General features: G+C 44.8%; 2 protein-coding genes across 4 annotated transcripts in view; one reads left to right on the forward strand and one right to left on the reverse strand.

Moving 5' to 3' along the window:
• Positions 1-457: 457 nt before the first annotated feature.
• On the forward strand, positions 458-12,679 carry Faa (fumarylacetoacetate hydrolase). Its single transcript, XM_037423272.2, has 12 exons — positions 458-688; positions 3,565-3,675; positions 3,746-3,867; positions 4,682-4,731; positions 4,803-4,893; positions 5,001-5,098; positions 5,642-5,794; positions 7,136-7,342; positions 7,769-7,815; positions 10,285-10,386; positions 11,637-11,754; positions 12,543-12,679. The coding sequence occupies exons 1-12, from the start codon at positions 476-478 to the stop codon at positions 12,617-12,619; spliced, it is 1,389 nt and encodes a 462-aa protein (XP_037279169.2). The 5' UTR covers positions 458-475; the 3' UTR covers positions 12,620-12,679.
• The window catches only part of LOC119172236 (pyruvate kinase PKM), a 35,123-nt gene continuing 23,032 nt past the window's right edge, over positions 12,652-24,742 (reverse strand). For all 3 annotated transcript variants that reach the window (XM_037423270.2, XM_075893466.1, XM_037423271.2), the window contains exons 9-12: positions 20,754-21,073; positions 19,602-19,720; positions 13,962-14,118; positions 12,652-12,807 (exon numbers count right to left, since the gene is read on the reverse strand). In XM_037423270.2, coding sequence (XP_037279167.2) covers positions 12,750-12,807; positions 13,962-14,118; positions 19,602-19,720; positions 20,754-21,073 — 654 coding nt within the window. In that variant the 3' untranslated portion in view covers positions 12,652-12,749. The remainder of the gene's footprint in view (positions 12,808-13,961; positions 14,119-19,601; positions 19,721-20,753; positions 21,074-24,742) is intronic.

The raw sequence follows: 24,742 nt of genomic DNA on the forward strand, positions 1-24,742 counted from the left end.
ACTCAGACTCACATTCACATCTGCATCTGAGTGAGTCAACTCATGAGTGAGTTCGCTGACCTATGATCGTCGTACAGACACAAGATACGCAAACAGCATCTCAAGAAGTCTCAGAAACGCGCGATTTCAATATTTTGGACGTCTCGTCATTGGCGGACCTCATAGCAACAAAACGTAAGGCACTTTGGCAAATTACTGCAAAATTTAGCGAGAGTACGTATTCGTCGCCGCGAATAAATTCGTCAGCTTTTGTGAATAGCACGGCTTGGACTAATGAGCTAAGTAAACGAAGCAGCGCGTGGCGATAGGCAGCCGGAAAAAGCCACACACGCTGGCTAATCGCAGATGGGTCCGAAGATGTCTAGCAGAGAGCGAATGCGACGAGACGAACGATGCAGCCACGTGGCCTTGGCTGTAGTTACTTGATGCCCCTAGACCAGTTCCAGCGCCTCGGGTCAAACCAAGCGATAAGGAAATGAAGAGCACGCCGCAGCTGAAACGACTCCCCACCCCCATCATCTCCCTCTCACATACTCGCACCGGTCCGACGCCACTTGCCTCTCGCAACCCACTGTCTGCTTGTTGTGCTGAAACCGACCGCTTGAACATGTCGTTTGTGTCCGTGCCCGAGGATTGTGACTTTTCGTACGAAAACCTGCCGTACGGGATCTTCTCTACACCGACAAACGTATGTATAATGCATGCTGTTCAAAGAGCTCAACTCGTGATACTTCGTCCAACGAAGGCATCACCGTCACATTGTAGCTGGTACCTGCGCGGCTACTGTTCTTGCGCAAGAGCATGGACTCTTCGGGTCCCCAGTTGGTCGTACGGGGCATTCTTTTTAGCCATTAGCAGTGCGCTGTAACAGTTTTCCAACCGGTGGTTTTAACTTTCCGGCTTCGCGTACGAGGTGCTGGGCGTGCCGCGGCGCGAGACCGCGCGATTACGGTGCCCTCTGTTCATGGGCGCAAAAATGTCCAGGGTGTTATGCTCAGCAACATTTCTACTAAATAAATGAAAAATGAAGTGTGCAACTGCAACGAGCCATGGTGGTAGTAGCGTCTGACTGTATGTTGCGCGCTCTGACGATATGTTGGTAGCTTTGTCACGTGATTGTGAGGCGCGTTATTCAAACTTTACGTTCGGAGATCTTGATAATGGGAGTGTTCGGTGATTTTCGGAACAGCTGGGTCAGCGAAACGAAATAAATAATGGACAGCACTGCACGTTACCTCACGCTTCATCATCGATGCAACGTTTTCTTTTTTTTTTTTTTTCAGAAGGAGTTTACTCGCTTTGAGTGACATACTTATGTTGTCATTGCGTGCGGGTAACCCTTGAACGCAGGACAAAGTTTACTGTTTCTATAGGCAAGTTCATGGCTTGCATAGATAAAAGAATCCAAGTGCAGTGGTTATCTGACAGTCGTGTATCTGTTGAGACAAATATTGACGACTTATGTTAAGCTCTTGTGAAAGCAATGTGCCGATAATGATCTGTGTAAAAAAACAAGCGTGATAACGCAGTTTTCAAATATCAAACAAGTTAATACAAAGCACAATGTTGTTGATTCACTCACACCTTAGTTTACAGAGTTCAGGTTTTGATGGGTTGGACGCGCTATTTTTCTGTAAGAAGAAGGGTGTGGGGTAACAATGAAAAGCTTGACATTTAAAAGTTAAATATGGGTCTGCAACACCCCTACTCAGCTTAAAGATTAAGAAAACAGAGTTGTGTCAGTACATCCGGATCCCCCCCCCCCTCCAGCACCCCTAGATTCGCCAATGTAAATTATACCGCATTTTCGCCAATGTCAATTATGTAACGAATGTGTCATCAAAAGCTGTTAGCTTTGTAGCCATTGCTCAGAAAAACAAAATAACATTAGGGGTAGGGAATCATGAAAGGGTAGGTTTCATGAAAGGTGTATAACATCCAAAAAAGATGGATATATTACACAAGAGTAATACACGGTGTGAACCATGTTTATTGGCAGCATTATATACATAGAACTTGATACACTTCTGAAGTCAATATGCTATTACTGTAAATATCGATAAAGGTGTGTTATTAAACAACTGTAATAAAGTTTGGATGAGTAGAATTGAAATACATTGTTATGCACTCACACAATGACAGCTAGAAAAGTAAATCAGTTGCTCCTGTTCTAGTTATCACTTGGATCCACATTTCATGCCTGTCATTTGACTTAGTTGCCTTAAAGAGCTTCGAGATTTATTTTGTCCAAGGAATCTTTGTTCACTGTCTCTTATTCACCACGGTGGAGCAGTTATTGTGCTTGGCTGCTGACCCGAAGCTTGCGGTTTCAAACCTGGGCGCAACGGTCGCATTTCGACAGAGCCAAAATGCGAGAGGCCTGTGTACTGTATGATGTCAGTGCTCGTCAAAGAACATCAGACGGTTAAAATTTCTGGAACCCTCCACTACAGCATCTCTCATGATCGCATTGTGGTTTTGGGATGTAAAACACTAGATATTATGATATGATTGCTGTTCATTATCGCTACTTCGACACAATAGCAAAATGTAGAAGAGACTGAAAATAAACCTGTCACAAATAAAGAATTATTACGGTTCTCTGCAACAGAGGTGCTACACAAACATGGCAGGTCCTAAATATCTACATGGAAGCATACTGTACATTCAGAGATAAGTTAACATAGGGCTACAGATGGAGCCCGTTAGCTCATATGGAAGTAAAGCTATGACTGTTCCTCTCCCTCCCTGTACCTAACAGTACATGGGAAACAATTGTGTGCATATACTAGCTTCCTCTATTGGTTTTTAATATTTGAAAGGGCATCTCCAAACTGACCAATCCAACATGCCTCACAAGAAAAATGTTTGGTGTGCTTTCTCTGAGAAACGCGCATGCAGCACAGCGTGTCATGCTGGTAAGACTAGACTCACGGGCTAAAAACTCGAGATAGCAAGCTCAACAGTACTGCAGTATGAGAAGTACCGTAATGGCAGAGGGTGTACATTGTGACAGCAAAAATTATCGGCCAGTAACACGTGTACATGTCACAGCAGTTTAGCTGAAACTTTCGCAGGAAATGACAGAAATATTGTATTATTTGATTCGGTTGTTGATCAGAACAGTGAGGATAAATGAATACGAGATTCTGGATATCAACTAGTGTAGTATTTGTGCACTTCCGAGGATACAAAAAGCTCACACAGTTAAAAAAATAACAGTGTTGCTTCAAATAGCCAATTGCTATTTGTTTCAAGGTTAGTTGGTGATAAACGAAATTGTGGTAGTACATTACGATGCCACGAGAGTTTCACTTCTTTCAGTGCATGAAATCCGCTACTTGAGTCACCGTTTTTGCATATTTGACAATCTTCAGCTTATCGACAAATAGTGTCAAAGGTTGAATTCCGACCCACTGCATTTCAGTGTAGGTAGAATGCAATGTTTCTATAGCACAGCGCACTCAAAAATATTGTTGCCTGCTCAAAACTATACTGTATTTCCCTACTACATGGCTTGTGCATTGCTGTAAAATATTCCAACCCATTATTGATCTCCCACAGAAAACACCTCGCCCTGGCGTAGCCATTGGAGACTACATCCTTGATCTAACCGTGGTCAAGCACTTCTTCACTGGGCCCCACTTGAAACAATCACAGCATGTGTTTGAACAGGTATGTAGTAATACTTCTAAAGAAATGTTACCCTGGAGAAAAAGTTGACTTTTTGCATGTATTCCAATAGAAAACCTTAAATGAGTTCATGGCACTGGGCAGACCAGCATGGGTGGAGGCCAGACAAGTGATTCAGAAGTTGCTATCGAAGAACGAGCCAGTCTTGAAAGATGACATAGCTCTGAAAGCCAAGTAAGTAATGCTGCTTGTAGAGCAGTGCATGGTTACTTTGACAAAAACTGATCGCTTCATCTGCATGAGCTGGTTTTCCTAATCAAGTCTTACTTTCTGGCTTCACTCTGTCTCGTGTTCTTTTTGAACTGTTGATTTATTACTGTTATTTAAAGGGCAAAAGCAAATTGGTTTGAGACAAGCTAGTGATAGTGTCCACAAAATACACTGCACACAATTGCCTCAATATAAATGGAAGAAGAGCTGCACTGAATTGGAAAACAGGGGAAAAAAGAAAAATAAGTGTGTTTAAGGCTTTGAAAAATTACTGAACCAGTTAACATGTCTGATAACAAAAAAGATATACACATGACAGTTTGAAGGGGCATTAGACAGAAACAAATGCGTCAGCTCGTGAGAAGCTAGAAATAAAAGAAATTCTGTAACTCAAAAAAAAAAAAACAGTGCTTATTCTTTTCTTTTTTTCATTTTTTGCCAACCTTATTTACCAAATGCTCCACATACCATATAAAAGGATGTCATAATTCGTCTAGATAACTATTGACACAAACTACTAGCTTTTTTTCTAATACAGGGATGTCTTTTTGCATACTCATTTTAGAATGTGTGACAGTGAAATGGCAAGCATATAAATCTAACTGCCCTTGTTAATAGTAAAATTGCAATAAACCCTTCTGGCATAATGAAAAAAAGCAATTCTTGACAAGCTTCAGAGTTGACACTGCAATGCTCATCTTGCGCTAATTGTCACCACATCTGTCCCGTATTTAGTAATGAAGAATAAGCCCCAGTTATCATTTGTCTCTTTCCCAAGGGCACTGGTTCCGATGTCGCAAGCAACAATGCATTTGCCAGCACAAATCGGTAAGGTGCACGGTGTGTTGAGTACGTTAGGCAAGGTGTATGCTCATTGTTTGTATAATTTGATTCATCAGGCGACTACACCGACTTCTACTCGTCTATGAACCATGCCACCAACGTTGGCATAATGTTTCGTGGCAAAGACAATCCCCTGTTGCCTAACTGGTAAGAAAGAACATTCTTATGTAGCCACACCCTGCACAGGCCTGTCCTCTAATGTAAATGCAGTGTTAAAGATGTACAATAATGAATTATTGCCCACTGCTTTGCAGGAAGTACTTGCCTGTTGGGTACCACGGTCGTTCCTCTTCAGTCGTTGTCTCGGGAACTCCGATACGTCGTCCAAATGGCCAAACCAGGCCCGATGACGGTAAGCATTGTGCCGAGTTCATGACCACGTAAATATTATGTCAGACTTCAGTCCAGTTAAATTAACCACTCATCATCACTCACTAAATAAAAAATGCAGAAAGCCTTTGCCTACGCATGTGTTAACTAGCATACTAATAGAAGTTAAGTTGACATAAGCTGTATCAAGAGTGAGTATGAAACCACTGCTTTTAAATGTATTCATAGAAGAGAGTAGGTAACTCAATTACCCATCTTCAAAAGACATTAGCATCGCAAAGGTGCATATCTATCGCCTGTTTTGTGGCAAATTCTCTATCCAACCATTAGAAGTGTGTTTAATGAAAACATGTAATGCCCACAGTTGCAAAAAAATTTACCTATGGCACGTGTTGCACCTTTAACATAGAATTGTATACAAAAGTAGCTCCAGGAATCCATCACATAATTGCTTTGCAGTGCTCACATTGGAAATGTCAATATGTCCTTCATGCATTATTTAAGAATTGGACTGCATTAAACGCTAAGCCAAAGTAGTGATCTCATGCGGTTTCTCTTACTACAGCCAAGCCTCCTGTGTTCGGACCTTGTCGGCTGATGGACTTTGAGCTGGAGATGGCGTTTTTCGTTGGTCCAGCTAATAAGTTGGGTGATCCAGTGCCAGTGCAGCAGGCTCATGACCATATCTTTGGAATGGTGCTCATGAATGACTGGAGCGGTAAGATTTAAGAATACCGAGTTCAAATTTCTTTAGGTAAAAATTTGGTAGGCTAAACATGCCCTCGACCAAGTGTTCTATCCATTCATCAACAAGCCCCTTTAACATGAATATGGATGTGTGGAGAAAACGAAAGGAAATTAATTCCGTTTCAATTCTAGTTAGAATCATGCATGGGCAACCATTCAACAGTGAAAAGATATAACACTGCAAAATGTGTGTATGTTATCAACAAGTATTCTTCAGTGTATATACAAAGCACATTATTGTTTATGATAACTAAGTTGTAGAAATGTGATGGCCATTTGATTTCGGATCGTATATTTAGATCACTCTCAAGCATATTCTTTCAGTTCCATGAGGATATTGGGACTACATCTTTACACATCCAGGAACAATCCCTTATAGTACATACTGACATTGCCATTGTAGTGACACATTCAAAGCTGTGAAGGGAAACTTGATGAAATGGCTTGACGAAAAAGGGAAACTTGACGAAAAAGCCACATCTCAACTATGGCTCAATACTTTCGCGGCATTAGCCGCAAAAATACTCAGCCATAATCTCCTCTTAAGTTACCTCTAATGCTCTCCCAGTTTAAAGAATCATTTTTCAAGAAGTGCAGCCTGCGAAATTTCATCTCGTGGAACACATTCTGTAACTTGGTATTACCGTCTGCATCTGTACATGGTCGCCATGATATGGGTAAGCATGTAAAATGAAATGCAATTCAAATATACTGTGAACACCTTCCTCTCACCCCATGCTATGAGTGGAAAGGAGGAGGAAAGCAGAGAATGCTTACTTATAGGAAATGACAGAGGAGATTGGACAAACTACATTTCTTTAGCCAGTTGCTTTTTCAAGGGTGAAGAAATAGGTATTGCCTGTATGACTCGTATTATAATAAGTTGTAAGTTCAATGTCAGTAACTCAGCAAACTCATAACAACACATTAACATCTGTCTAGCTATTTTCATAACTTTGAATTCCTTGCGCAAATGATACGGAGACAAAAAAGACAAATATTTCCCTTCCTTTTGTCTCCGTATTTTTTGCGCAAAGAATTCGAAGTTATGCATCTTTATCAACCCGCCTAACTCGCTGCACTCATCAGCTATTTTCCCTACATATTTACATTTTACTATGCGAATATACATGAATTTTTTACAAATCGGTCCATTTTACTGTGCCAATGTCGATGAGTTATCATTTAGGAATCAGACATGTTGCACACTTTTTTCCAACAAACATCCCAGGTGTTTGCACCAACATTCAGCGATCTCGTGAAATGTGTTTGCAGCATTTTGAAATGCTGATATCACTTTTGTTGTGTGCAGCACGCGACTTGCAGAAGTGGGAGTATGTGCCGCTGGGCCCATTCACGGCCAAAAACCTGGGCACCACCATCAGTCCTTGGGTCGTTACCATGGAAGCACTTGAACCCTTCCTCTGTGCAAATGTACCACAAGACCCAGCTCCCATGCCTTACTTAACTCATTCAGACCACTACAACTATGATATCAACCTTCTGGTGGATATTAAACGTGAGTAAATATAGTTTTTCTTTTCCTTTAATACATTTGGGCATGCATTAGTCACACACACACGTGCTTGTATGTGTTGCACTCGTTTGTCTCTCGTCTCTGAAGTTTGCGCTGTTTATCATTTCAATTGTGGACTGTCGCCTATCAACTGATGTTGAATTACAAGAAACAAACTTTGCCTCCTGTAAAGCATGTTATTGAATGGCTAAGATAAAACTACTGAAGTACTAGACCACATAAAATGCTCAGTGAAAAGAGGCTGAGCTGAAAATTAATATAGTCTTAGTGACTGCATAGATACTGTGAAGGCTAATTATTAAAAGAAAAGAAAAATCTGACTCACTAAATATATGCAGCTGCAGTGTTCAAATTTCTACATTTACAAAAGCAAATGAGTGACTTAAACATCATATTTCTTCTCGACAGCAAAGGGTGCTGCAGCAGCAACTACTGTGTGCAAATCCAACTTCAAGGTGAGCAAATGCAACTTGATTATCTAGCAAAACTAATATCTACTAGAATTACACGATCTGTCTTAACTGTTACTGAATGATGGCACTCCTGAACTAGACAAGCTCCATAACACCAACAAAGAACAAGCACTTTTGGACAAAGAAATTTGCCATACTTGCTTACATAACTTGTGCCCCCTTTATTGCTCTTTAATTTACATAGCGCCCCAGTTGAAACAAGAACCTAAATTACACGACTAAATAAGTACTTGCCCTGTGAAGAAATTAATGGGTGTTATTTAATGTGTTCAAGCACTCAAAGCAATACAATAACTCGATCGGACTTTAATAATGACAGTACATTATACGTTTGTCAGCACTGGCTGGATGTAGAGCAGTTTTTAAAGGGCAGTAAAGAGTTCCGCACTTTTGCTACGTGAACATGCTGCCGCAAGAATTTTGTAAATATGTGCTACAATAAGGAAGTGACAGGAGTTAGAGCATTCGTCTCAGCCGGTTCCAAACTTTCGCGTGGCTCGCCACCCTTCTCTGCCATAGGAAGCGGAAAGAGTAGCCCATCCACGCGACTCCGCCCACTTCTGCAATGTCACACAACATCCATGATACGTCGTCAGCGCGCACCCAATGACCGAGCAGGGCTCCCCGCAAATGAGTACGTGTCATAGCGGCAAGCCCAGGAAATACGGAGCGAGGGGCACTTTTTCCCTCGCGCTGAGGTAGTGACACGCTTCTTTATCTTGGAGGCTTTCGTTCTGGCGATACCGCTTCTCCCGGTGTCTAAGGCTGTACAAAACTGCAGAGGGCAGCACAGAAAAATGAAAATGCTGACTGCGTGGCTGAAACTGCATTGCCTTAAGGCCAAGGTGCTGTTTCGTAAGGCGAAGAGCCAATCGGCGAACTCAGTGGTGCATAATATTGCCCATGGGCAAGCTTTCGTCAAACTGCGCCTACGAGGAAGATTTGGTCAGGCAAGAAAAACAAACAGGGATTGTTTTTCGAAATGGAGGGTCTGCGCAGCACTGCAATATTCGGCAGATCTAGTTCTTATTGTTTCTTCATGCATGTGCAAGAACCGAAAATTTCTTGAAGTGTGCCATGTTATGACATGTACGCAAGCATGTGGGCTAAACTCAAGAGAGTTAAGTAGAGCTGTCCAAATAGCGAAATTTTGGGTGCGAAGCTAATTCGGATATTTAAGTGTGAGTGCAAATAGAATATTTTTCAAACATTACTAGGATATTTCTAGGATACCTCAAAGTGAAATAGCAGGAAAAGGTTAGGGAGGATTTTAAGCAAATTCTTATACGATAGGAACATCTAAATGTTTCTTTTGGTTAGGTTAATAAAGTGCTGGCAGGGTGGTCCTTCATAGTCATCTTATCAAGAATAAGGCAATGCAGAGGCCAAATTGTATTTAAGTACTTGATTCGGTGCAATCAAAGTGTTGCGGACAACTCTACACACTTGAAAAGCAAAGATGCTACTTCCTCAGCCTCTCCTCCTTTTTCAACTTGTGAAGAAGCCCAAATGACGTGGCACACAAAGGTGTGCTCCCTTGAAGTCCAGACTTGCGAATCTGCCTTGCAGATATCAATACACAAGCACTGAAACTTTGGATGCTAAAAATCTGAACCTGATTTCTTCAACTTTCTGCCCAAACATTGGGTCCAAAACAGCATTAATTGAGCCCCAACATTTGCCACCTTTATCATCTCCATGTTAGAACTAGCGCTTTATTGAATCAATACACTTGTGACTGTAGCAGAGTCTGAAAGGCAACTTTGCGACAATACAAGAATGTAATAGGGAGAAGCAAAAAAAAAAAAAAAATCCGAAGGGGTTATTGCCATTTAGACGATGACTACCTGCCTTTAGGAAGTTCAAATAGTAAAATTCCAGTGCAAATCGAATCGAATAGCAAACATTAAAAAAAAATCAAAATCTAGAATATTCGTGCACCCCTAGAGTTGATGTAGTGTCATGTTAGATATACTAGAAAGAAAAAAAAAAACTTTCAGGAAGATGCAACAAAATGAATTGCAATAAATTATGAGGTGTAAAATGCAAGAATCTTTTTTCATCCTTTTTTCATGTGTGTCATCCACATTAATGAACACCAACCAGGTGGTCAAAATTAAGCAATTAAGAGCATTCATACAGTAGCCTCTGTGCTGTCTTGAAACGTTGAGCCCATAAGTCGTTTCCATATCAAGATCCTTTATACATGTGTTGCATGGTGCACTGATGATTGAGCTCACCATCGATTAACTACCTCCTGCAGCTTGAGTAAAAAAGCCAATTGTGGTCAAGAAATTAGATCCAGATCAAGCCTGATCGCATTCGGAAGTGACCGACATAAGTGTTACCTACAATCATCTACACCAGCAGAACAGTTCATTGTGGCACACAACGATCTATATACGTGGCGCTGCTGTCATAGGCTGGTAACTACGTGTTTCTTCACCGCAGTACATGTATTGGACCATGAAACAGCAACTGGCTCACCACACCATAACTGGTTGCAACCTGAACCCCGGAGACTTGCTGGGTTCTGGAACCATCAGTGGATCGGTAAATATGCAGTTTTCTTTGGCGTCCACAGCTTGTGATAAGTGCGAATTTAAACTACGCATAGAAAACTTTGTCTTCTGTCTCCATCGGCTACTTTCAAAAATTTTTCACTAGCACTGATTGCGTGACAATGGTGTAAAAAAAAAGTTGTGCTGTGCTCATAGGCTCCTTATTCGATTGCTTCCCGAGCTGCTGCTTTGTGGCTTTCAATGGAAGTGAGGCTACAATGCTTTCTGGACTACAATATGCTCACTTGTGCACTCCTCACGGACAGAAATAAGAATTCAGGATTAAAGTGATGCGCACACTTTTGTGTCGACCACCTTCAGTTTGTGTCCCATTTGTTTTGTAGCGACATGACCCGGAGGCCACGAGAAATCGCCCACACCAGACGTTTCACTGAACAGTTTTGATATGGCGGTTGAATCCGCGACTGATCATAGCTTATTACTGCCAACGAAATGTGAGGATGTTGACTCCCACAACACCCGTTTTATATTTGGCGAACAATATTCATGGTAGATGACATAGTATCTGAGAGATTCAGTGACAAAAGAAAGAAAAACGAAGCCTCATGCATATGTTACATTTTCCCCCGGCCCTTCAACCACGAAATACCAATCACTTTTAGCGTCACGTGTGTATGAGCTTCGTGTTCAGTAAGAATGCGCACATGCCAACAGCTGTGTGTTCCTACTGGAAATGGTCATGGCACCTGCTGTGCATTTTTTTATATTTAAACAAACTGCGAAACTTTGTTGCATTTACTAATCACCAGCTCATGGATCATTTCATTACTCACTAATGTGCCAGCAAACAATGCACGTGTGAATGTGTGTAAGAGGGGCCTGAGGCATGTATGCAATCTGCTTTTCATCTTTGCCACGTGCTCACCAGATAATCCAATGGTGAAGCACTACATTTTTGTGAATCATGCATTCTTTCTTTAAGGTCCCTCAAGAAACCTAGCAATAGCGTTCACAGGGGCAGAATACAAGTGCTTGCTCTATGTGTGAAATATACAATGAGGTGAATAGAAAGGACTTGGCTCAAGAAAGATTTTGAATATGATTCGAGGCATTGCCAACAGATGTGTTGCATGTGATACCTGGTGCGACTCTTCCATTTGTGTTAAGAATGTTGAAAAAAATAAGATGTTGGTGTGCAAGTTGTGTACACGTTTCTTCAACTCCCAAAGTGCTCTCGTATTAGGCATTCATACGTCCCACGCTTTGCAACTACAATTTCAGACTGAGGACTCCTATGGTTCGATGCTTGAGCTATGCTGGAAGGGAACGAAGCCTGTTCCCCTGAACAACGGAGAAACGAGGACATTTTTGAAAGATGAGGACGAAGTTATCCTTAAAGGTAAGCATGAACTATTACACTTGTCCTAGATCGCATTATTATTTACGCAGCTGGACCCCTTAAAATAAGAGGCACAGGGGAGCAAACTAATATAAGCAAGTTTACAAGCACTCATTCTGATCAACCCGTATAGGATGCCGCATATCCCGCATCCTATAAAAGGGTGCAACTCAATAAATAAAGTCTACTCTCGTTAATTCAACCTCGAAGGGACCTCTAAATTTTGTTTGATTATCAGAAGTTCTCAGATACAAGACTGTGTGCAAGGTGACATCACACATTATGCTTAGGCATTGATTTTATCCGATCTAATTTGAAAACCTAACTGCACACAATGATCATAAAGCAGAGGTGTAAGGTCCACAAGTTTATCAGCCATTTACTGCTGGTCAGACCTCTCAAAAAAATTGTGAACTGCCAACTGCTTCTTTGCTACATGTGCCTTCAGCACAAAGTTCTCAATACCAGCTTTAGAAATATTGTGCAGGTTAGATGGGTCACCACAGTTTTCATATGCAACATACTATCCGAATTCGATCAGTTTATTCTACCAAATCACCATTTGCTATAGTTTTCGTGTGAGCAGGTGCAGACAAAGTGCATTTGTTGAGTGTGGCGTTAAATGCCACAGTGCCAACAGTAAGCTTTTCAAAGCAGCATACGCCGCTGTATAATAGGCCCCTGTATATTAATCTACAGCATGCAAACAACATACGCCGCTGTATAATAGGCCCCTGTACATTAATCTACAGCATGCAAACAACCCATCCACACATTTTTGCATGCAGGTTACTGCCAAGGCAAAGGACATCGTGTGGGATTCGGAGAATGCAGGGGTGTCGTGCTGCCAGCTCATCCCCTTTGAGAGCACAAGGAGCAAGCATGCCAAGCAGGGAGTGGGGAGAATAAACAGTTTTTGCATTTATTTTTGCCACCACCTTGCAATTTTGCACAGCATGCATGGTCTTGGAAGCAGGCAAAGCTTGGACCGAGGTTCAAGGCATATGGTGGTCTCCCTCGACACCCTCAAACATTCTGTTCTCAGGCACATACCTGTAAATTGAGAAAGTGCATTATTGCATTCGCCGCGCAAGGCTTTTATTTGTAAAACAGTGCGAGAAAGCAAAGATTTTATTACAGTATAGCGAATGTTAATTACTACTGAAATGTGATGCACAGCAACACCTAATGCAGTTTTTACTGCAGGAACTTGCACAAAAGCTGGAGTGCAGAATGAGAAATTGCAAATGGAAGGCAGAGAGATTCTTTTAATTATCTGATCACACGGACACCTTCCTACATCTTCATACATTTCACAACATGGGGATCACAGCACACTTTCAAACCGGTTGCCAGCAGCTGCTCGATGAAGTTTTATTCTGAGAGTTCAAATAATTGACTGGATCACTTAAAATGATGCCACCAGCACCTATATACAATGAAATAGGTTTAAGCTTTAAGTGGAAAATGGTTAAGAACAACATAATTCGCATGTTCAAACTGCATCAATTGAAGTTTTGATTGCCCTGTATATGATCTGCCATTACAATTGCACCTGTGCTCTAAAGTGCCTTAATGCTGCTGGTGGCCATGCTTTAGAGAGTGAGAAACATCAAAATGTGATCCTCAAATTTCCTTTGGATTGCGTGTGGCACCACTGCTGTACATGTATGGGAATGACAGAGAAGGGGCCTTTCGCGACCGGCTCAACACATCTATCACTAGGGTGGTACTGCACAAACAGCAGTGCCACAAATTTAACACAATTGTGAAAATTTTGTTACAGCTGCCACTCTACAAGCAAGCATGTGCTGGCAGCAGAGTTGCAGACTAGAGACTTCATTTTGGTCTACTACTTTTGCTTTCAGAAGTCTAACCACAGAAGTGGTCACTTCCTCTCACACAAACTGCACAAGAGATAATGCAACCAAGTTTGAAAAACATACGTCGAATGAAGGATGCAATGGGGGTGGGGAAAAGGGATTTCAAACATCGCGCAGGTTTGGTGTAATAAACCTTAGGGAAAAGACTACAGGAGGACACAATCCATACCAGGCCTTTCGCGAACAGCCCCCTCCCCGCCAATCCCGTTCAGAACGGGTGAAATACATCCGCCAGCGGCTTCACACCTCCCGACAGGCAACTGCGATTGCGCAGCGCAATATACGCATTGCACTGGCTGGTGGTGGGGGCCGCCTTAGACGTACACAACACGCAGGGTGTTGGTGGCCCCGGCGCCCTTGCGCCAACCGGTCACGACGATGACGGCGTCATCCTTGCGCAGAAAACCACGCAGCTTGCCAACCTCGAGGGCGTACTCAATGCGAGCATCAACGTCAGCAGGCCAGTCAGCCTGGCGCTCACCTGCACAAAAACAAGGTAGATCAATGCCTTTAGTGATCATACCTGCCAACCTGGCAACAAAAAAATTTGTAAAACGCCCTGTACAAGGACATACAAACAAAAAAAAAATCGCGAAAAACAAAAGGGGGTGGGAAGGGGGCCTCAATCACAAGCGCCAACATCAGCGTTGCGGTCTTATAGTGGATAGGAGTCACCGAACCGAAACAACTTAAGGTAGAGAACCGAACGAAACAACCGAGGGTAGAGTTTTTCACTAAGGTGAGAGTCTCAAAGGATCAACACAACTAGCAGAATCTATTTCAGTTTAAACAACTCGCGTATGTCTTCCTGGGACACATGTGAACGGATGGGACGGCGCAGCTGGCTGCCGCAAAAGCGCGGGTCAAAGCTTTGCTCACTACTAGATTCTTTTGGCAGGAATGCCAAAATGCATCTGGCCCCTTTTTATTGTGATAGCAGTTATATGAACAGTCCAGGCTACTTTTTTACAGTCACCAGTGCCGCTATTCTTCATATATGTATACATATCTAAATACTCAAAAAAAAAAAAAAGGCCACTCGCGCTCGCCCCCGAGCTCGTCGCAATGTGCCTCTGCTTGCTTATCTCTTCCGTGTACTTTGCCCCATGAATGGATGCCTGTGCGCGCACGCTTATCCTTTGGTGGGGGAATCATGTGCCTTCGGCTTTCACTAAAACGAAAGCGTTAGTTACGGGGCGAGGTAAAACAACTGGGAGATTTGTCAATTTCTACTCATCGGTACCTGTGATTACGTATCGTGCATAGTTTTTGTTTAAATTTGCGTTACGTGTTGAATTCGTCCTGCGAGTATTGTGTTCGGGCATCATTTGTGTGTGAGCAGGGTGCTGCACGTTTCAATCTGCTTGCCGTTTTCAGTGTTGCATTCCAAGTTGTTGCTGTCGCATTTATTGCTTCGCCCTTGCGGTGAAACTAACATTTGCTATTTTTTTTCCGTATTTACTGCCTATAACCTACCCCTGCGTGCCCTCTGAGCTGGTAGATCGCCATCGCGCCGCCCCGACTGTGGTTTCGTGCGCGGTGGTTGCGGCAAACAGTAGTTCAGGCACGCGCCTTGAAAACTAAGTCGTTTTATGCGGTCTACGATAGCATCTGCCGCAGTTTTGCGTAAAGCAGCGTTGCTTTCACTGGTTGAGCGCACACTCTCGGGGTTCTGTCAGTTATGTTGTGGCTATACATGATCGTGTCAAGAGTGACCGCAGTTTCGTCCACAGCGGTTGTGGCAACGACAATCATACGCACTGTAGAAGACAGCGCGTGCGCCGGTCGCACGCGTACTTCTGAAACTTCGAGTATGCGGCTCTTGGCCTTCGTTCGACGGTTTTCGTACTAGAGTTTGTATCACGTGCCGCGATTAGGAAATGTGTTCAGAACGTTCGAAGTGAGGCCCAATGAACATAATGGAATTTGGCTTGGGGATTTAAGAATTCGTATCTGCCGCGGTTTCGCATCACTGAAATTATACTGTACGTTTACATGAACGCCTCTCAAACTCATAATAAAATAGGGTAGGTTCAAAAACCCTGGAGCAGATTGTGCTGATTTTTTGTCAATGGGGCCAGATTATGCACAGAAATTTCATGACAATCGTAAAACCGCAAAAAACGGTCAAAATCCGGGAGACTTGGCAGGTATGCACATGAACGGCCGGGACGGCGCAGCTGGCTGCCACGAAAGCGTGGGTCAAAGCTTTTGTTTGGCTAGCTACTAGATTCTTAGGACAGGAATGCCAAAACTTTCGTTCAAAACTAAGTCATTTTATGCTATCACAACTGCCACAGTTCTGTAAGTAACCTTGCCCTACAGTTACTGTAGAAGATAGTGCGTGCGTTGGTCGCACGCATACTTTAATGTTTGCTCATGCTACTCTCGAATGGCCATCATTCGACGGTTTCACTACTATTGGCCCAATGGACACATGAATTTGGCTGGAGAATTTCACGAATTCGTATCTGTCGCAGTTTCGCATCACTGAGACTACTGTACGTTTATATGACCACCTCTCAAATTCATTTATAACAAAATGCGGTGGGCTCTCAAAAAGCCTGGAACGGACTGACCTGAACTTTCGTCAATGCGGCCACAACTCGCACACAAATTTAGATTTCAGAGATGTTTTTACGGCAACCGTGCAAACAAAAATCGTCGAAATCCGAGAGTCTCCTGGACAGTGCGGGAGACTTGGGTATGTGATGATAACACCAATACATGTTCTCTACTGGTGGCGGAATATAGCACACAGACAAGCTATGACAATATGCCGTAGCCAATCACAGATGCTACACTATTTTATAATTTTTTTTTTATCGGAAATGAAATATTTTTCGTAAAATTTCAGGTAAGATTAGTAAAATTGTAAACACGGTCGAAATGTGTTTACTTTACGTGAAGAAAAAAGTTAGAAGGTATGAAAGTAAGCCTCTGCATTATTTGCATGAAACCTGGTGCTACTGTGTACTGAACGCAAGATATTTGTGTTTGAAGTCGCTAAATAACTGCTGCACTGCCTGTACTACTGGCTTGGCACACTGAGCTTTTAATTGGCATGGGCCAAGGCAAACAAGCATGTGAGGGGGAGACAAAGCTAGGAAAGCTAATGATATTTAAATATCTGAAGATATACAGTCGAGCCTCAATATATCGAACAGCGCGGCGATCGTAAAATAGTTCGATATATCCAGAATTCGATATAAGAAATCACGAAAAAAATGCGTCAACAGCTTGCTGAAAACAACCAACGAACCGTTCAAGCGTGGCGCAGTAAATACTCACTTGACTCAAACATAGTATTTATTGTGTTGGTTCAAAATATTGAAAAAGAGTAGCCTGCTTTTTGTTGGCCATGGCGTGTTTGACGACTGCGTCCTCAATATAGTCCAGGCGATCCATAAGTGATAGGCCGGTGCCTTCAATCGCGCCGCAGTGGCGGCGCACAAGGCCCAAGGCAGCTACGACCTCATCTGATGTCGGGAGTGGGGCACCATCAGCGCTTGCGAGATCCACCTCTGCAGAGTCTTCATTTGGCTGCTCAGCAGTAGTTTCGGTGACAATCTCCACATCCGTGAGCTCTGCCGTTCGGAGTTAGGCCTGTCGCACACCACAGCGCGCGACAGGCCTAACTCCGAACGCAAGAACACTGCGAGCACAACGACTGATGCCTGCCGATGCTACACGGGAGGAGCTTGCAACAAGTGGTGGTGGTAGTGATTGGAAGGAAGTGGAAAAAGGCACCTAATTTCTGTCTGCCTTCAGGCGACACGGCCCAGTGCCTTATAGGGGTGGGGGGAAGGAGGGATAAAAAGAATAGAAGGAAATAGATGAAGAAATAGACAGGCAAGCCACGGAAAAAAGAAGGGGATAAGAAAGTGGGGATCCAGCCGAAACAGTCCAAGGGCAGGGCGCCACAATGCGAGAGCTGCTGCACGGCGTCAGGAGACCGCGGAGGGCGAACCAGTCGGCGGGAGCTACGCTGGCGTCGGAGATCGCGAGGGCACAACCGTCCAGCTTGAAATCCTGCGAGCGAATCCTCCCAACAAGTGCGCAGTGTGCCGTTGACACCATGGAGACTGCAACGACTGCAAGCTGCAAGGCTGCGGCCCGCGAATGCCGCTACCTTAAAAGTGGCGCTCTCGGCGCCATCGATGTGTGCAGCATTCGTAAACGCCCGCCGCTCTACCGCTACTTTCGAGAGTTGCGGGAAAGCTCGCCACCTGTCAATGGAGCGCGTGCGGTTTGGGGTGGCTGAGTTCGATATATCCATTATGTCAAACTTTGTTCGAAATAAAAAATCAATAATGCGATTTCCCGCGTTCCGTTCGATATAGGAACCATTCGATATAGGCAATAATTCGACATATCCGTGTTTGATATATTGAGGTTTGACTGTAACATGGCAGGAGAAAGCACAAAACCGGATCGATTGGCAGATCATGGGAGAGGCCTTTACCCTGCAGTGGGCATAGTCAGGCTGATGATTGAAGTGACTAGCTTTCAAGGGGACATACTATTCAAAAAAATTATATTATAGCTTAGGGCAATGAAACTTGTTTACGTAGGTTTTTATGCAGATTTCAAATCAGAAACAGCTCTATATTGAGTGGCATAGTTTTCGTTTTGTATAATTGCTCCACATCAAGACTTCACATTTTATTAATGAATGAGAAAAATGCTCAGCCCATATGCTCCTACTACATTCATAATATTTATTGTCGTGAGAGTTAATTGTCGTGACAGCTTGGTATTTACATTAAATAATGAACGAGAAAAATGCTCAGTATGCAGATTTAGTGAAATTGTGCAAAATGCAATGGCAAGAGGAGAGGTGACAATTTTTAGGAGACTATAAAGAATTTATTATAATTTAATTTAATAACTTAAATAATTTAATTTGAGAGCCCTCTTGAGCTTTTTAAATCCTATTTTAACCTACTTTGAGGTTAACGCTTTTTTCTCTTGCCATGAGAAAGCAGAGTATATTTAAGGGCTCTTTTTTTTTGTTAAGACAACAACAGACTGAATAGGTGTTCAACATTCACCATCATGGCTAGAGGTGGCGCTGACTAACACTCCCACATTTATATTCAGTTGGTAGAGCATCAAATGCATTATTCAAAGGTCGCAGGTTCGATCCCTGCCCACGGCAAGTTATCTTTTCATCCACTTTTCACATTTACATTACAATGCCCTCATACAAACTCCCCTGTACTTTCCTCGACATGATTGTCCATTAGATCTCATTTAGTAAGTAAAAAAAGTTATGCATATGGGAAATTCAGAGCTTAAGTTGGTGTACAGTTTGTGTACAAATTTCAGTGCATAGCGTAGCACAGTGAAGCGTGGAAATACCTTTCAGTACTTCTTGAAATACGCAATACCACCACACGAGGTACACCACAGAGGAGACAAATTATCTTGTGCAGTGGTATTGCATTTTAAATGTAGCAGCAGTGACAAGGTGACAAACTGTCTTTACACTTGGCACTGTAGCACCTTGTTAAGGGGAGACGATTGTCTTAAAAAATAGCACGAAATTGTGAAAAGCGCCAACTGAAATTTAAGATGAGAAAGTAGAGTAAATTTAAGGGCCATTTGTTTTTAAAAGCTTAATATACGGAACAAATGTTTTTAAAACTGAAAAGAATGTTTTTGGCATCATTTATTTCTGATAAATGAAAAACATGTTTAAAACTGAAAAGAATGTTTTTGACATCATTTATTTCTGATAAATGAAAAACATGTAGTTTTGAAAACTACACATGCACACATGCATGGCAATTGCCCCCCTTTAGGGCACCAACAGGAGATGTAAAATACAACCCGGCTGTGACCGGCTTTTACGATAAATCACTGCATTATAATAGATATGTTTTGCCTTATTACAAAGTGGATTTTAAAAGTTGACTTTCACAAATTGCTCATATAACCCATGCAAATGCATTAACTCACCCTGGTAGAGCAATGGCAGAATACCCCTGTAGAGATGGGCCTGGCGAACGGTCTGCTCCATTCGAGAGATTGCCAGGATGGGGCACCGGGGTCGGTACTTGGCAATCAGGTGGGCAGTCCTGTGCATTAGACATGCAGATTTGTTTGGAGGCACTGTCAACACTGCAGTCCACTATGACAGCGTGGTTAAGCGATTTGGCACCGGACCCAAGGAACTAGACTTCCTTTGTGCTGAAGTGTACCGCTACGGCACAATTTCCTGCGACATCGCTTAGACAAAGCGCTTGTTGGAAGAGCTAGTTCCATGGCTGCAAATTCATCATGTTGGTGACATGCAGCAAGTGTTATTAATCGAGAGCTTCAAGGCTGGCTGCAGGAGCAATAAAGTCAATTGCCCCCCCCCCCCCCCCTTAAAGTGTCTGCACTCCTTCACTTGGAACCGCTGTGAGCGCACATTGACATGTTACAAAGTGGCTGGATCCGCCTTTGGGCTTCATATGCCGAATGTACTCGCGTAATTCTCGCACTCTTATAATTCTCGCACCCCTACCTAATTATCGTATCCCTGAAAACTGCAGCAATAATGTCTGCTCGTTCCAGCCACTGATGATGATAGCAAGTTTTATCTGGCGCCATATTTTAAGCATCAAGTGCAGTAATATTGCACGGAGGTTCAATCCAAGCCAAGCCAAAATGGCAAGTGTGATGCGGCGTGTTCTGTATGTTGTGTTGGTAATCTTGTCACATTATCTCTGTACGTTTTTGTGGAAAGTTTTCCCCTCGTAATTCTCGCACCCTCCTACTTTGCATCAAAGTGCAATGATTAAGCTTCGATTGATATGTGGGGTTTAACGTCCCAAAACAACTATATGATTATGAGAGACGCCGTAGTGGAGGGCTCCGGAAATTTCGACCACCTGGGGTTCTTTAACGTGCACCCAAATCTGAGCACACGGGCCTACAACATTTCTGCCTCCATCGGAAATGCAGCCGCCGCAGCCGGGATTCGATCCCGCGACCTGCGGGTCAGCAGCCGAGTACTTTAGCCACTAGACCACCCCGACGGGGCGACAATGATTACGTGAGTAAATACGGTACATTGCTGTGGTACAGATAAGCTAGAAGAGAGACAAGGAAGGGGATGCCACTTGCCTGCCAGTAGTAGTGATGACAACGATTGCAGCGGCGAGGCACTTGATGGATGCCGTGACAGCAGCAATGGCAATGGTGTGGGTGCCATCCGTGGGGCAGGGAGCAATGTGAGACAGGTGGACGAAGACATCCTTCTGGTAGAAGGCGGACTCTGCTTCGACGCAGATCTTGTGCATCATGGTCACCACTTCCAGAGGGTAGTCTCCCTTGGCGGTCTCGCCGGAGAGCATTACGCAGTCGGCTCCGTCCAGAACTGCATTGGCCACGTCGGATGCCTCGGCTCGGGTGGGCCGTGGCAGGTGGGTCATGCTCTCCAACATCTGCAGAAGAGGAGCACATATAGCCCGGTAGTTACTTTACAGCAACTGAGCACTGAAAGTGCTTGTTTACCCCCTAATTAGTGTTTATTTGCTTTTTTGAATTTATATGAAAAATTCCCTATGGTATAAGTGCTTGTTTTTTTTAGACAATATTAATGAGAACTGTGAAGAAGAAAACGCATCGTTGGCAAACAACATCGCCACCGCTTGGGTACTGGGTGCTTGGCTTCGCTCGCTCGGCTCGTGCTGATCATCGCCGGCATCTGCTCGACCGTTGCTCTTGTCCGATCGTGTTTCATCGTAGGACCACCGTCGCAACAGTCGCCAATAAACCCTTTTTCAATTGGTGGAGGGTGCTGACATTCCCCGTCGCCTGAACCTGGGTGCTGCCATTCGCCGTCGCCTCAACCTGGAGCTGCGCAACCGAACGCTACCTACCATCATGGCTACCAACAACGCACAACCTGGCTCTTCCACTCCATCCCCCAGCAACCCCGGCGTTCTTCGTTTGCGAGAGCCCAAAGTCTTTAGCGGAGCTGATGAGACTGACGTGGAAGACTGGTTCGTTAACTACGAACTGGTAAGCGCAAACAACAAGTGGGATGACGCGGACAAATTGACTTACGTCATCTTTTACCTCACTGACGTAGCCGAAATGTGGTATAACAACCACAAAAACGACATTACGACGTGGTCCATCTTCAAAACGTTGTTCGCTGACGTTTTTGGCCGACCCGCTGTCCGCAAGTCCAGAGCCGAACAACGCTTGCGGACTCGCGCACAAAAACCAACGGAATCTTTCACAAGCTACATTGAAGACATCATTGGACTTTGCAACCGACTGAACACCACCATGCCCGAGTCGGAGAAGATTCGACACATCCTCAAAGGGATAAATGACGGTGCATATCAGCTGCTCCTCGCCCGTAATCCTGCCACCGTTGCGGAACTTGTTACTTTGTGTCAAAGTTTCGACGAGTTGAGCAAGCAGCGCGCCCTGACTCGGCCATTTTCCTCACACGCCGACTCGCTCTCCAGTCTCACTTCCGTTCCTGACCACGCACCAACCCTGCAAGAGATTAAAGACTTCGTGCGTGAAGAAGTAGCTCGGCAACTGTCGTTGATTCCCTTCACGCAGCAGCCGCCGTCCTCTCGTCTGCCCTCACCACTCCGCGACGTTATTGCCGAAGAGGTAGCTCAGGCTGTTCCCGTCGCTGCCCACCAGCAGCCTGTGGCCGTGACTGTTCCCCATGCGCCGGCTATGCAGCCCGTGGCCGCGCCTCTTACTTATGCCCAGGTGGTACGCAGCAGACCCCGCCAGCAGCTTTTGCCACCCATGCCTGCAGTTGCTCCCCACTCTACCCCTCTTTCGACACCTTGGCCTGCACCGCGAGTCAGCAATTCCTGGCGCACTGCTGACAATCGACCAATCTGCTACGCCTGCGGTACTCCAGGACACGTGGCACGATATTGTCGTCGTCGTTTCCAATCGCAACACAACGCTACTTGGCCGTTACCGTATGACCCGCCGCCCACGCACCTACCTGCTCCCTATCCTTCACCGCAGTATGGCTACACTAATCTTCCCGGGTCTCAGTCACCCCAGCGCCCAGCTCCGACTCACTCTTCCCGCTCGCCGTCTCCTCGCAGGCGATCTCTGTCCCCAATGCGTCCCCGACCCGCTTCCTCCAACCGGGAAAACTGAACGCCGCAGTTCCAGAGGCAAGAACTGCGCCGTCATCGAAATGCCCAAGTCCTCGCACTTCACCTGCTAACGTCGTCGCCATATCTGTCGATGGTGTTTCTACATTTGCCCTCATCGACACAGGTGCTGCCGTTTCTGTTATAGCCGCCCAGCTCTGCCGCTCCCTACGCAAAGTGACCACGCCGCTCTCTGGACTATCGCTTCGTACGGCTAGCGCACAGCCAGTCAGACCTCTCGGCACCTGTACAGCCCGCATTTTCATCCAAGGCTCTATGTACGTTGTCGAGTTCATCGTCCTTTCGGTGTGCTCGCATGACGTTATCCTCGGGTGGGACTTCCTGTCACAACATCATGCCGTCATCGACTGCGCACGCGCTGAAGTTCAATTTTCGCACCTGTATGACGAACCTTTGCACGAAACTCTTGAGCGGTCTCCAAAACTCGTCGTACGTGAAGACACTGAAATTCCGCCAGCCTCTCTTGCCGTTGTCCCTGTTTGCTGCGATGACCATAACGACGCTACAGTAATGTTTACACCTTCCGACATTTTCATGAGCCGCAGAGCCGTTTCCTTGCCTTTCGCTACACTCGACGTCACTGCGGGCCGAAGCAATATTTTCGTCCACAACCCCCTTTCTGCACCGCTTACGCTACTTGCCGGCGAATGTCTCGGTCGAGTGGAGTACCTCGATTCGTCTTTATTCCTTAACATGCCAGACGAATCGTGCAGTAGCGCCTCGACCGAACTTCATGCCCTTTCCCCACTGGAATGCTCATCGAGTGACACCTTCTCGAGTTCCATCGCCGACACCTTAAGTGCCCATGAACGCACCGAGCTTCTTAATCTTCTCCAGCACTTCGCGAATTCATTCGACGTTTCTCAGCCGCAATTGGGTCGGACTTCCGCAGTGCACCACTACATTGACACCGGTTCGCACCAGCCATTGCGTCAAAGACCGTACCGTGTCTCTGCAGCAGAACGTCACGTCATCAACGACCAGGTCGAAGAGATGCTACGCCGTCGCGTTATTCAACCATCGCACAGTCCTTGGGCATCTCCTGTCGTTCTAGTTCGAAAGAAGGATGGATCGATTCGATTTTGCGTCGACTACCGGCGATTAAACAAGGTGACGCGGAAAGACGTCTATCCATTACCGCGCATCGACGACGCCCTTGACAGCCTCCAAGGAGCCGAATTCTTCTCCTCCTTAGACTTACGATCTGGATACTGGCAGGTTCCTATGGCAGAAGCTGATCGCCAGAAAACTGCGTTCATTACACCAGATGGCCTGTACGAATTTAACGTAATGCCATTTGGGCTTTGTAATGCTCCTGCCACGTTTGAACGACTCATGGACAACACACTGCGTGGACTGAAGTGGTCTGTGTGTCTATGCTACCTCGACGACATTGTCGTTTTCTCTCCCGATTTTCCTACACATCTGCGTCGGCTCCAACTGGTGCTGACGTGTTTAACCAACGCTGGGCTCCAACTGAACCTTAAAAAGTGCCGCTTCGCCGCGCGAGAGCTGTCCATCTTAGGGCACATCGTGTCCAAGGATGGTGTTCGACCCGACCCTGCAAAACTGCGAGCAGTCGCTGAGTTCCCGAAACCTACTACACTGAAAGAATTACGCAGTTTTGTCGGACTATGCTCGTACTTCCGGCGCTTCGTGCGAAATTTTGCGTCGATCATGTCACCACTGACCAACCTCCTACGCTGTGATGCAGACCTTTCATCCTGGTCTTCTGACTGCGACGTCGCGTTTGCCACGCTCCGTAGTCTGCTAACATCTCCTCCAATTCTTCGGCATTTCGACCCAACAGCTGCAACGGAAGTTCACACAGACGCTAGTGGGGTTGGTCTAGGCGCCGTCCTTGCCCAACGCAAGCCGGGCTACTCCGAATACGTCGTCGCTTATGCGAGTCGCACACTTACTAAAGCTGAGGCCAATTACAGCGTC

This window comes from Rhipicephalus microplus, chromosome 4, assembly GCF_043290135.1.
Source record: "Rhipicephalus microplus isolate Deutch F79 chromosome 4, USDA_Rmic, whole genome shotgun sequence".
Taxonomy (NCBI): Eukaryota; Metazoa; Arthropoda; class Arachnida; order Ixodida; family Ixodidae; genus Rhipicephalus; species Rhipicephalus microplus.